We start from the raw sequence: 14,270 nt of genomic DNA on the forward strand, positions 1-14,270 counted from the left end.
GTTCCCGTTTAACAAAATGAATAGCAATCAATGTATATTTTGTTTTTTTAAGGTGCTTCTCTTTATTATAAGGGTTATACTGATTTTATCACATCAGTAATATAATAAGTGTTTTACATATAACTTTGGTTGAGTATTCACCTCTTCAGTGAAAGTAACTGGAAAATCAGGTATTTTAACACTTTTAAAAATAAAATTTATTAGCATCTCTAATGTGTATAAATAAAAACATATGAAACAATGCATACACACATGTTATGAGTTAAAACAATGAATGGATTAAATGTGGTATAAAGGAGAAGTCTGGTTTTTACCTATTATTCTGTGAGGACATTTGTACCTTGAAAGTTTATTTTCTCCAAAAGATGCATCCCTATAAGTTGCAAATCTACATTCTTTAAAATGATTGGAACAAACAAGGAACAAATTGGTAACAGCAACAGGAGAGGAAAAAAAAAGACATGCCATTTTGCAATTCTGTCTTAGAAGATTGAAAAAACATCTTCATGTTAACAGTATTATAAAGAGTGTACTTCTGCAATACTTCACAAACAACGTTGAGGCACAGAGCCGCAATCCTATACACATTAAACTGTTGAACTTTACATTACTCTCTACAATCCCTAAAAAGGATTTAGTCTCCTTCTTCCCCTATACTGGAGTCACACTGCTTCATAAAACTCTTATCAAACTCTCTTTTATAAGCAGACAGACTATAGGAACAGAGTGAATATAATGGTAGACACGGCAAAACTCATTTGTGAAACAGCAAATTACATAGTTTTTTTTACATAGCAATAAGACCCAAACAAACAAAACAAAATTTGAGATTTACTTCCTGTAACACGGTTTGTCATTTTGTGCAATGGCTATTGTTGGCTGAGTCTGAATACTAAGAGTAGGCAGTGAACTGATGTGGGGGGGGGTCTGAGGACATGGTTCTCTAAGGCAAAAGCAAAGAGAGGGGGAGACACCCCTTCTTCTTCTGTTATGTTTTCTATTTGGTCATGCTTTGAAACACTCAACATGTTCGTTCATGTGTCTTACAGAACGGACAGATATGCACGTAGGACACAGTACCACTGCTCTGCAATTGGCTCGAACGAACGTTACCGCGGCCAATTCTCCGGACCTGGGGCTGACCATACATATATATTTGACATAGAAGAGGCAGTTACGGAAAGCGTTTGAACATTTAAATCAAGTTGTAGAATTGCCCACATTACGAATTGTAGAATTGCCCACATTACGAATGTAGATTTTCCCCAAAATGGACATCAATATTGTGGATATTCATGGCAATAGCAATGTTCCAAATAAAAGTAATCATGAGTCAGTATTTAACTTACTGTCTTGCATCATACCAATATGATATATTGGTTGTTTTATAGGGTGAAAAACAAAAGTATAACTCAAAATCTCTCCTATATATATATATATATATATATATCCCTCTTTCCTCCATGAGCTGTACCCTCTGCCTTCAGCTAAACTCGTACAGGTGTGAACCAGGACTGACTCAAGCACACCCTCTGCAACAGCCTCCCCTTTTAGCCTCTGAACATTAGGTGCCAGCGTCTAGCACTTTCAACATATTTATATCATCATATAGAAATCTGACGATAACAATAACAATCCCATATCACACACACCACATCATAGTATCATTCTTCAGTAACCTTTTCAAACCTGATTTTAAAAAGAAATTCCAAAACGTATCAAGATTAATATATTCTTATACTTTTATCTACAAATATGATTGAAGGATGAGACGCCTGCGATCCGCGTCGCCATTAGTGTGTATCATCGGACACATAATTCTGTAATGGTGAGAACTCGGGCGTCGGCCCGAGTTCTCCTCTCAAAGTAAAACAAAACATCTTAAAAAGGGGAGCACAACATCAACTAGAAGTAGTAAAAGTATAAAGTGGATCATGGCGACCTCATTCAGCGGTGTGGAATCGAGGGGTTAATGTAGTAGACGTGAACAACGTCGGTCTCTGCTCTCTCTTCTTCTTCTTCTTCCCAGAGTCCTTTTGAAGAGCGCCGTGGTTCCGCGGTGTGTTTTATGTGTTTTAGCCCTGATGTTCCCACGCTCTCGTATCTTTAAAACTCTGCAAACTCCTTGCCGCATTTCTCCGTTAGCGACACGTGGACCTCTTCCTCCTCGTACTCGTCGAAGTTGCTCGTGTCCCCGGGGCCCCGACACTTGGGGATGAACGGGGCCTCCACCTGGAGGAGGGACAGGAACATAAAGGGTTCGAAGCGGCTCCAGTCCAAGTCAGACAGTACTTTATAATAAAGCATTAAATAATAATCATATCGATGGAGAGGAGAGGTATGGGACGCAGAACACACACACACACACACACACACACACACACACACACACACACACACACACACACACACACACACACACACACACACACACACACACACACACACACACACACACACACACACACACACACACACACACACACACACAATGAGCAGACCATATTTAAATATATTTTTTTAATTAATACATACAAATATGAAATAAATTACTCAAATATTGTGAATAAATAATTTTACCTAAATCTATTAATTTGCATGATCTGGCAGGTAAAGTCAAACCTCTTTTCAAGCTTTTCTGGCTACAGGGTTTCTAAGTAATAAAATGTTGACTAATGCATTATAGAAACTTATTTCTGCGGATTATATCAGAAATCAAACACGCATCAGCATGAGTTGAGACATAATTGGTTGTTTAATTCTCTAAACTAAATGTAGATTAGCCTGCAGACTCAGAGTCTGGTAGAACGTATGGCACGCCAGAATAAGAGCAATATGGTGGCGGGAGGCTCATCCTTAAAAATACGTTCAAGATATTTGGACACAAAACAGTGCTGCCTTATAGCTGGAATTGTGCAGTAGTTTATAAAGGTAGGCAAACTAACCATTGTGTTATACTGACATGTGTACTTGTGTAGTATAATAATTAAAAAAAGATGTGAATTCAATGTTTGTTTTTTTAAATAAAGTGAAAGCATTGCCAACTCAATGAGTAATGAATCCATGGGGCTCTGACGTAGAGCCACTTGCCTTCCTCTCGTAGATAGCGATCCAGTCGGTGGTGGCGAACCACTTGTGGCCCTTGATGTCGTTGACGCCGTTCTTCAGGTTGCCATAGCGCTTGGTCAGGTCCACCTGCAGCAGGTTCCTCAACAGGTCTTTTAAATCAGAGCTGAAGTGGGAAGGGAATCGCACCTAAAGGAAACACGCATAACAGAACAATGTTTGCGGTTTTAACACAGAGCATGGGTTCAACGCAAGTCAACTTAACAGGCCGCTCATAAAAACCAAGGAACTGGGGGCTAAATGATTAGTATTAAATGTACGCTATGCCTATTGTAGAGTTCCTTCTTAGGGGAACAATTATTTTCAATGACAATTTTAAAAAAGATCGATACCACTTACTTTTCCAGAAACAATCTTCTCATAGATCTGGATAGGTTGATCTGCAAAGAACGGCGGGTAGCCGGCGGCCATCTCATAAACCAGGACCCCAAGGGCCCACCAGTCTACAGCCTTGTTGTAGCCCTACACACCACAAACAAGAGGACAGCACAGAAACAGGTATAAACCTTACTTTATTATCACAATGTGAAATATACATCTAAAATCAAACCTTATTTATATACCGCGTATCATGCAAAATTGCAAAAGAGGTGCTTTACAATGCAATGGAAATTAATAAAATGGTTGAGGAGAATGCTGAGCTGAATAGGTATGTTTTAAGATTTTTAAAAAAGGTGTTGACAAATTGTGATTCCCTCAGCTCCTCCGGCAGGCGGTTCAAGAGGCGAGGACCGTAGACACTAACGGTCTCGTACCTCACCCGGGGAACAACTCAAAGGCCAGAGGATCTGAGTGATCTAGAGGGAGCATGTCTGACAAGTATTCGGGCACTCATCAAATGAGTGTGTTGAACACCAATAAGAGGATTTTAAAATCTATTCTAGAACTGACGGGCATCACATAGTGTGAAGCAAGCGACCCGATCCACATCTACTTTGTTAAAATCGAAATAAAAACGTAGAGAAAGGCTTGAATGCATTGCAGACCCCTTGTTGCCGGCTGTTTGGACCAAACCACAGGTCCCTGGAGAGGGGCTTACTTTGCTTAGAATGATCTCTGGGGCCAGGTACTCCGGTGTTCCACACAGCGTCCAAGTCCTCCCTTTTACTCTCTTGGCAAATCCAAAATCTGTCACCTGGTGGGGGAGTGAGAGCACCAGCCGTTACACGCCTGGGAGGAATATGAATTTCGTTTTAACAAAAACCGCAGCAGTCCACATGTTTGGCGAGAAACCGCAAGCAGACCTGAATATAGCCTTGGTGGTCGATGAGGAGATTCTCCGGTTTCAGGTCTCTGTAGATAAGGTCTAATGAATGGAGGTACTCGAATGTCAGCACTATCTGGGCTGCGTAGAAGCGTGCGTGCGGTTCACTGGAGGGGAAAAAGGGAGGGGTGGATTATGTTAACAGGTGTCGCGGAAACCGCATGTTACACCATCGAGCAGGTAATCAATGGATACGATTGAGCAGAACTTGACTCCGCCGAGAAATGGCGCGGCGATGAGTGTGTGGGGAGACACACAACAGTGCTTCAGGTAGCGAAACGCGACAAACAGGTCACAACAAGCACTAGCGTTGACACACTCGCACTGTACCGTGGTGTCCACGGCTCTACCCCAGATCATGAGGGAGATATTGGATAGATAAGGAGCCAGACACCTTAGTCTGAACTATTCACTCACTCACCTGAACCTGCCGATTCGTCTTAGATGGGAGAACATCTCTCCCCCGGGAACGTATTCCATCACCATGTACAAATTTGAGTTGTCCTAGTAACGTCGGAATACAATTAGTGATGAGCTATTCAAATGCAGTGTGGCTAGATAATACTGTAGAAACTATGGCCGCCGTACCTTGAACGAATAATCGAGTTTGACGAGGAAGGGGAAGCTGACCGCCTGTAATATTCTCTTCTCGTTTAGCGTGTGCTCTATCTGCTTGAGTTTCACCACCTGAACAGACCAAAGAGACACAAGACCATTCATGGATCAATTGTGGTTGATCCCAAATCGTCCTCAAAAGTCCAGAGCACTTCAGGCCAGCCTATATTCAGACTACACATAAAACAAATCCGATATTGTCTTTGTGCAATGTGGATGTAGAAAATGTGAATGAAAAAGAAATGTAATTTCAGTGACAATTTTGAGCCACACTCATGTACGCTTCAAGATCCAATTCACTGCCATCGCACTTGAGTCTGACCATAGCATGAAGTACCATTGACGCAGAGTGCTGCATTTCGATATACCATGTGACCGGCTCTCCACACACTGGGGCCGCAGTCCTTGAACACATTCGCCACTTTCGAAAAGCAGAACATGTGCCAATCAAAATATTTGGAGCACAGTGTTTAGCCTCTGCACAAGTTAGGTTAAGGACGCCGTGCCGGTATTGTGATGGGGTAATTAACTCCAGCACCCAGGGTAAAAGAGACGGGAAACAGAGCAGAACGCGGGCCCACTGACCTTCTGCTTCTCCAATATCTTCATGGCGAAGTACTGCTCGGTGGACTTGTGCTTCACCAGCATGACCCTCCCGAACGAGCCTGTTCCCAGCGTCTTTAATCTCTCAAAGTCATCGAGGCACGTCGTGCTCTGTGGAGACAAATAAACGCACACACCGGTCGGCCAACAATAGACGCACGCAAACCAGTTTACCGCTTTGACTTAAAGCAAATACAAGAAGGCCTCCGTTCCCCGCTCTCACCTGTGGCGGGCATTCCCATTTCCGTAAAAAGTCTTCTTTGGCCTTCGCTAGGAACTCTTTCACTGAAGAGGGGAGAGAGACATAATCATTCAAAGAACCTGGTTCCAGAATTACAACCACATAATTAGGCATTTATTGATGTATCATGGAGTAGACCAAACTATAGGAATGCTGTGGTGGTGAGGCTCAAGACAGACTAGTTACGATGGAAAGAAAACAAGGGGAGAGAATAATCTGCATGTAATAGCAAACGGGATAGTCACAACATCTTTTCACTTGTCTATCGATACGACAACACCAACACCAAACAACGTCCAGGAAAGGCGAATAACAGTAAGAAATGATGCAAAAGAGTTTGATAAATTCTGCTTCGGATCAAAGCGAAACAGAACTCTTGTGTCTTGTGCATCGATTTCTGTACTAACCACGCAGGGCCAGGCTACGACACTCACAGGGCGTAAAAATGAAGAAAAGGCAAGGGCATTACATGGGAAACACGGCAGACAGTGGATGTCCAGACCGACAGATGTGGGTGACAAAAACAGGCATTTGTTATTAACAAACACAGGCACACGGAGACCTGGTTGGGCCAGTTATCACAGCGCGACCGGGGAGCCTACCAAAGGTCTCTAACAGATCACCAGGGATACGCAGGAAGGAGCGGCACCCACACGGACGGGCGATACCAAAAGAGAGATACAGAGAGAGATATTGACAGACTTCATGTGTTAAAAAAATAATAATAGTAAAGCGAGACAATCAATGTGATTAGGTATACGAAGCGAACATCCCCTCGAAATAGAGGACGGTGCAGACAGTGTAGACTTTGACGTGGCTGTGTAACAATTTGAAGACCGTAGCGTCTAATGAAGTCTCACACCGACTCACAAAACCACAGATATCAATCAACAGTCGAAATGTCAGCAATGTAGTCGTGCAATGTCGTCATTTTGATTAAGCAGATATAAAAACAAGAGGCAGAGTACAGAGGGAAGTTCCATCCTATAAAGCACTCAGCCCTAGTACTATCTAACCCATATAGTTTCTCTGTCACTTTCCACAAATAATCTCTCCCCAACAAAAAACTGAATGACATTCGGCTTGCGAAGCGGCAACAGCTCAGTTTCAAAACACAACGGCAGGATCTCAAACGCTAATGCACCGACCCCGTTGACATTTACATGGACGACCGTTTGGCCGAACTGAAGTGGACCCTCGTACGCCAGACCTCGATACAAGGACGCAGCTATTGTGACAGGGGTCCTCCAGCAGAGCAGACCGTTGGCATATAAAGGTTAACTGTTAATTAACTTTCTGATCAACGGGGATAACTGGGTCATTGTTTCTCGGGAGATTTCATCGTCGAGTTCAGTTTTTTGGGGTCCCCCTGTGTGCTACAAATCTAACGCCATCGATGGGATTGTGGGATTGTAGTGAAGGAGTGTTCAGCCGGGGACACATGATAATGATGATACAGGAACTCCTAACCCCTTAAAAAACCAGACTGAAAAAGGATTTGTTTTCAAGCCAAACCTGCCATTATTCGAGTAATATCACATGGTGTTCCTTATGGATTTCAAAGACATGTATGAATAGTCAGCAAATTATGCCCGATTGCCGTAACTTATGAACCAACCCTTTACTGACATTGATGCTGTCTGTAAGAACACCAACTCAATGCAAACCGGTTGCCGAGTTATCCTCTGGTAAAATAGGTCTAGTACATTGTTTATCATGTGGCCAACAACACGCGGATAACTCCAAAACGGTGGGTTTGAATTTGCGGCACCGATAAGGGAAAGCGCTGCAGAGGTGGTACGCATGGAAGGCCAACAGGCAACACATACAGCACAAGTTGCTATATAGGGAACTCCAGGTTTGTCATGAGAGGGTGGCCACTCACTCACCACACACAAATCCCAAGCCCAGGGCAGAGGGTCAGCTTAACCAGATTAAACAGCCAGCCCCTGACAACCTACAGATCCTAAACACAGTGAAGATATGACCCAGAGTGGGACACTGTGCTGATCCAACCATCGCCACCACCCCCGGAGCAGCTTGGTGCTGGCAACACCGCTGCCTCTGAACATTCTTATAATGTTCTGAACTAAGATATATCCCTATGTTGTAAGGATGATTTGGATGATAGCACTATGGTGCATGCATGCCCCCCCCATCTAGTGTGATTCGTCTATTTACACAGAGCCACCGCTATCCTAACACCATCAAAGAATGGAAAAACTTCAGAGAACGCAGCAAACCGGATCGCCTCATCACCTACCCGCACACGTCAAAGCTTACCGTCACAAATTAACTCTAGCCTAGTTGCAGCTACGTCAAACCTTTCAAAGCTTGTAATACCCCTTATCCTCTGACGAAGGTCGCGATGACAAGCCTTTACTGGTCAATTATAATATTGTCTGCGAGAGTGGCACGACAGGACCGTCACAACATTTAGATTATGTCAAAACTAAAGCTCTTAGTAATCTTACTTCATGAATGCCTGAGTGTTAAAGGGGATCCCGGTAGTGGAGCCCAGTTTTATGAATGGAAAGAAGGCATTTGTCATTTCTTCTCCATATTTGGTCACTGTGCTGCAGAGGCACAGCTGTGTTTATGTAATGTAGGCAAGGACACAACATGCTTTGGAAGTAGACGCTGTCAAACTTAAGTAGAAAAAATACAATATCATGTTTTGAAGTTGGGATTACGTTGCATTTGACATAAACAGATAGTGGAAACAACTGCACAAAGTTGATGTAAACCAGTTTTAGCTGGAGGCATATAAGAACTTAAATGGGCAACACCCAGGTCTGACCAACTGATCTCGGTGGTGTTGGGAAAGAAAAACACAACAAAAAAGTTAATCAAATACACCTTTAGAAAGACAAACACCAGGGCTACCGGGACGATCTGTGCAGCACAGCTAGCCACGGAAAGGCCAGCTCACCAACATCAAGAGAGGGGGACTGACTGGGCCTTGTGAAGGCTAATCCCCTGCAGCTAATGTTAGCTGGCTGGCTAGACATCCCCTCTTTACGCATTGTGCATTCAACTCAACACATATTTTCTCCAAAACCATCCAAAGAATTAAAACAAAAACAATAGTAAAGAAACAAAATGTGCAGGAGGGGCATGCATCTGTAGACTGGGCGGGCGGACATCATGTTTTCCCGGTGGTTCAGAGGGTAAATACCCCCTCCTCACAACTCATAGGTTTTTTTATGATAACAGCGTTTTAGACACTACTGCTGCTGGTTATACACTCAATTCAGGTCATCCGGAGATGCGATCCCACCAACACTCACAAGCCTGATCCATAATATAGTGTCCAAATGTTTACCAGGCTGTGATGGAGTGAATATGGCCAAGGGAGAGCGTACCCACACCCCGCCACCACCACCCCAGACCCCCGCCTGTTTGTAGGCTACAGATTAAGAGTATAGAACGGATATCTCCAACGCTACAGCCCTATCTACCCAGTGCTTGGAGAAGATGGAAACTAATTAAATGACACGGGGAAACCATGACACCCCCGTCCTGCCCCGGAGCGGAGCGGATCGCTCACCGTTCTCCAGCTCGGTGCCCTTCTTGGCCGTGGCCGCGTTCCCCATGGTCCACACCGGACCGGGAGAGATGGCGCTGGCTCGAGACACCAAGCAGAGCTGATGTTTCTGGGGGTTGCAACAACTCCGTCCTTTTTAAAACGTAGTCACCCTCTCGGTGTGGACGCGATGCATATATTCAAGCGTTGGATCCCACTGTTTCCAGGACGATCGAAGCGGCCTCCCTGTCCTTTTTAATCGATATCCGTCCCTCTCTCGTTGTGTGTTTGCTGATCGCGATAGCGTTGACATGAAGCTAGCGGTCACTTCTTGTGCGCTTCTCTTCCTCCCCTCCACCCCCCCCCCCCCCAGCGGCACTCAGGGTGGCTTCTGATTGGTTGGAGATGTGTTTGGAATACCTGGACTTTCTTCCGCGTTCTAGTGCATCATGCACAGAATGTCTGCAAATGCACTGGAGAATTGCATTTATGGATTAAATAAACGCGTAAAGGTCATGCGTAATGCGTAATGTCTATGGAAAATACAGACTGGTCCCGCCCACTCTTGTATATGTTATAGCTGCGTATGTCTGTAGTAGCTGCGCATTCAACTTTCACTGTTTGCATTGTTTTCTGATATTGTGCTTGCAATATTTAAAAAGATGCATTGTTATTATTGTTCAGTCTCATACCAGTCAAGAACTTGCAAATATCATCCCATTTGTGACTCTGATAAAAAGCCATTATTGTAACGACACTGCTCTAATAATGTTTACATATTCATATTCAATGATTGTAATAAATATAACAAGTATTTACAAAGGATAGGCTACTGCAAAATATGTTAAGAGTAATACCTTCAGCACATTCAAGCGATTTGGATACATTTAATAATAAAGTGATTATGTTTGTAATCTATATCACTGTGATAATCATTCGCAACAGATTGATATAGTTAGGATGCCTTTGTAATTGTTTATTTGAATAATAATCCTCTTTAGCGTATTCAATAAAAAAGCTCTTCCTAATTATCTAGTTGACAGGGTTATTGAAAAATAGGACAATGTTTAATTAAATTAACAAGTTGACACCCCGATCATATAGGTGTATTGTTCTGTGTACATTTCATTAATTTCCACATAGGCACCGACTATGCTATAGTGGGCCATTTAAAATAAAAACGCCGGTATTTTATACAATCAACGTATGGATGCGTTCAAAAAACCCATAAGCCTCATTGATGGGTGGAAAATCTCATGCGTCAATTTTTCAAGAGCTTTTACTGCAGCATTTGCTTCTATAGGCCACCAGAGTGCAGCAATGCTCTATCTTGGGTCATCATTTCCTTTCAAAATCCACCCGCGGCTTTTAGGTCTACAAAATATATTTGTAGAGAGGATCATCTGGCTCAAATGTTTTTGTCACTATGGGTGCGGCTTCAAAGCAAATTACTGTGATGTAGTGTACACCTGTGTGTGTGTGTGTGTGTGTGTGTGTGTGTGTGTGTGTGTGTGTGTGTGTGTGTGTGTGTGTGTGTGTGTGTGTGTGTGTGTGTGTGTGTGTGTGTGTGTGTGTGTGTGTGTGTGTGTGCGTGTTTGTGACTATTTGCATGCATGCGTGCGTGTGTGTGTGTGTGTGTGTGTGTGTGTGTGTGTGTGTGTGTGTGTGTGTGTGTGTGTGTGTGTGTGTGTGTGTGTGCGTGGTTACGTGTGTGTGTGCGTGCGTGCGTTTACTTGAACGAATTAACATATGTCCATGAATTGTCCAAGCCTGGTATCGATTGCTGGTCATCATAATCAATTAAACTTGCCGAAGGCTGAAAGAAATGTTTGACCAGAGTTCACGTGTTCCACTCTTTTATCTCTTGTTTATCCGTGCTTTTCCCTCCCCCTATCGAGCACTGCTTTGGGTTCTTCCCAGATGACCAGACGCGCTCCATATTGCTTTCTTATGTTGCTCACGAACTTAAACGGATGTGCTTCAAAGAGAATGATTGATGCTTCTTAATAAGTGAAGTCACGTACACAATGATTAAGTGTTGTGTAGCCTACGTGACTTCACTTTTGCCGTAAAAACAGAAAGCCTTTTTAAACCGCATACAAAATAGCCATGATCAATATGAAGATTATGACACAAATAATATGATTTATGATTATTACTACTGCTACACATACTTATACTACTAATAATAATAATAACAATAATAGTACAAGTAATAATATTAATATGTTATTATTATAATCGTCATTAGTAATATGCATATTATTAATTCATTCCAATATTTTGACCTTAATTATTTTTTGTACAAGAGACAATTATGTCACTTAGGCTGGGATTATTGGAGACGCCATCTAGTGACGACCTTGTTCCATATATTTATTGATGAATGTCAGCTTATTGATCACAGGTCTTACATTACGGTAACTCCTTTACCTGACTAAGGCTGACTGATGCCTTACTGAAAACACAATTCAGGCTTTTCAAGACTTAACGCCATGTTGTTTCCCACACTGATTCCTATAAAATAATCTTGATGCATGTGTTTCACTGGCCAGAGAGTCAGCTGGTTTTATAAATAGGCCTACTGCCGATCAGGGGGCGTGACTTTACGCTGTTTAATTCAGAGGTTAACTCACCTAGACGATAATAAATGAGTGCTCTAAAAGCCTCAATATTTTATTTTTATTTTCAAGGTCAAGACAATTAAAAAACATGTTTGGCAGTAAGAGAAAACCTGACCATCGCATCCACCAATCCCGAGCTCCTCTATGGATGCTGCATGTGTTTCCAGGACCCATTTCCTCGTATATCAAAAGGTTCAAGGTCCTCCACCCTCTCTCCCCTATGTGTAACTCGCTCCAGATGAGCAACAATGGTACATTTGACTTAGTGCGCAAGACACATGTATACAGCTGTGTCTTGGGCTGCCTCAAACAGCTGGCGTAGTGCCTCCTCCGCGAAACGAGGGAAAGCTTCATATCACGCCTTTGTTTAAGCTATCAAATGAAGGCAGCGCCCGGCGGTGGATTCGGTGTTATATTTACCTTCCAGGACTGTCGGAGACTGATTAGAGGTTGGAGAACGTGTGACGCACCTGTTGACTGGGCTGCAGCCCCAGCTGTTGAAGTAGCAGACTGCTACCTGATTGTGTAATGAGCTGAAAAGGTGACGAACGTGACGGTAACATGTTGAAGGTGTTCCAGGTGTGGAGGTACTGCAGCTTAATCTGGAGTTTTCTTTTCAATCCTTTTTGGTCGATATAAAGAACCAGCCAATTATCGTTTTTTTGTGCATTAAAGTGCATTAAAATATGTACATACATACCGGTACATAGATCTGGTGGTCAGAAATACGGTATCAATGATAACAATGTGTGACGTAAAACTACAGTGACCCTAAGTCATCTTTATATGGTTTTGTTTCAGATTCGTATCAGTTTTATGTACGTTTATATCAATTTTACATAAGCTTCCACCCAGTCAGATTATTTTTACAATATAGGCCTATGCACTCAAACGTATAGGATTCTGGCCCCTTAATATTTACAGTTGGATGCTCTCTTGCTTGCTTTCAGGCAAATTGGTTTCTGGGCATGGAGGCAGAAGCATATAGCATACATTTGTCTGGGAATGTTGATCTGAAAACCATAAGGGTATGTCTCTTCCACGGACCTGACTCACCATTGTGGCTTCAGGATCCTGGAGGGGGCGGAGAGGGGGGGGGGGGGGGGGGGGGGGTGGAATCAATTCCAAGACATTTTGTTCCTTGGCAGACCCAGTGGTGCACTACAATGAAAATGCCTGTAATTTCACAACCACAAGTTAATGTGTATTTTTTTCTCTTCCCTTTTGACCAGGCAGAGGGTGGTCTCGTCATAACTCAGGTCATTACTCTGGGCGGGCTCAATTAGAGTAAGGCAGTGGGCGAAGCTCTTTGTCCTGGACCGATTCACAAATCGATCCGTCGAAACGGGCATGAATACAGACAGGAGAAGCGACTGCGCGCGTCAATGAGGGGCGGAACGCCGCCTTTCCATTGGCTGGCAGCACTGTGGCTCTGCTCAACCTGAGTTCAGTCATTAACGCGACGGAGCACCCACAGGCGGCGAGGAAGACTTCAAAGGGTTCGGCTGCATCACCATCCAAACCGTTAAATGTTACTCGTCCTTTTTTTTTTTCCCCAAAGGAATTGATTATCTTTGATCAAACATCCTCAAACAATCTTTTTGTGGTAAACGTTGACTTGTTTAGTCGCCTTAACAGACATTATTCACGTAAATTCATTCATGGGGAAAAAACACTGCACCGCGACGCCCTTCCTTTTCTTTTTTCTTCTTCTTTTCCGACATCTGCATCGGAGGAGATGGCAAAGATTATGGCGGGATAACGCTGCACAAACATGGCCGCCCCAAACTAGATCAAAGCAAAGACAATCAAAGCCAGAGTGAGAGCTATGTAGCCTCAGTAAGCTCCTCTAAATATCTGCAGTCCCCCGAAGCCCATCCAAACTGTGCGTTGCATCACCCTACACCAACTGCTTCCATGCCTGATCTTTCCACGTCTGGGAGAGGAGACGTAAGCCCCCCTTTTGCCATGAACCTTAAAGGGCTGGTGGAGTCCTGACGCATAGGGAGACTTAAATCCTTCAAAGTGATAGCAAACACAACAGTGGCTGACCCTGCTGTTGATATTTAACCTGGGGTGTCCCCTTGCAAAGCCCACATAAAGCCATATAAGATATGACATGACACTGGTCGTAATCATTTACGTCACCGCGAGATCACGATGATGAACGACTCTCAGTTACAGGGGTCTACAGCTTGTTAGCTTGCACACTAAACCACTGTGTTACTCTCTGCTCCTGTCTGTTTAGAGCCGGCTTGTTACGATCAGGAC

At 43.4% G+C, this 14,270-nt stretch overlaps 1 protein-coding gene across 1 annotated transcript; it reads right to left on the minus strand.

Moving 5' to 3' along the window:
* Positions 1–90: 90 nt before the first annotated feature.
* Positions 91–9,725, minus strand: prkacbb (protein kinase, cAMP-dependent, catalytic, beta b). Its single transcript, XM_056597021.1, has 10 exons — positions 9,400–9,725; positions 5,832–5,893; positions 5,591–5,719; positions 4,979–5,077; positions 4,812–4,894; positions 4,371–4,497; positions 4,166–4,261; positions 3,466–3,588; positions 3,091–3,255; positions 91–2,232 (listed from the first exon to the last, which is right to left on the minus strand). Exons 1-10 carry the CDS (start codon positions 9,443–9,445, stop codon positions 2,107–2,109), a joined length of 1,056 nt encoding a protein of 351 aa, XP_056452996.1. The 5' UTR covers positions 9,446–9,725; the 3' UTR covers positions 91–2,106.
* Between the last annotated feature and the right edge of the window lie 4,545 nt (positions 9,726–14,270).

The sequence above is a fragment of the Gadus chalcogrammus genome, chromosome 8, assembly GCF_026213295.1.
Source record: "Gadus chalcogrammus isolate NIFS_2021 chromosome 8, NIFS_Gcha_1.0, whole genome shotgun sequence".
Classification (NCBI taxonomy): domain Eukaryota; kingdom Metazoa; phylum Chordata; class Actinopteri; order Gadiformes; family Gadidae; genus Gadus; species Gadus chalcogrammus.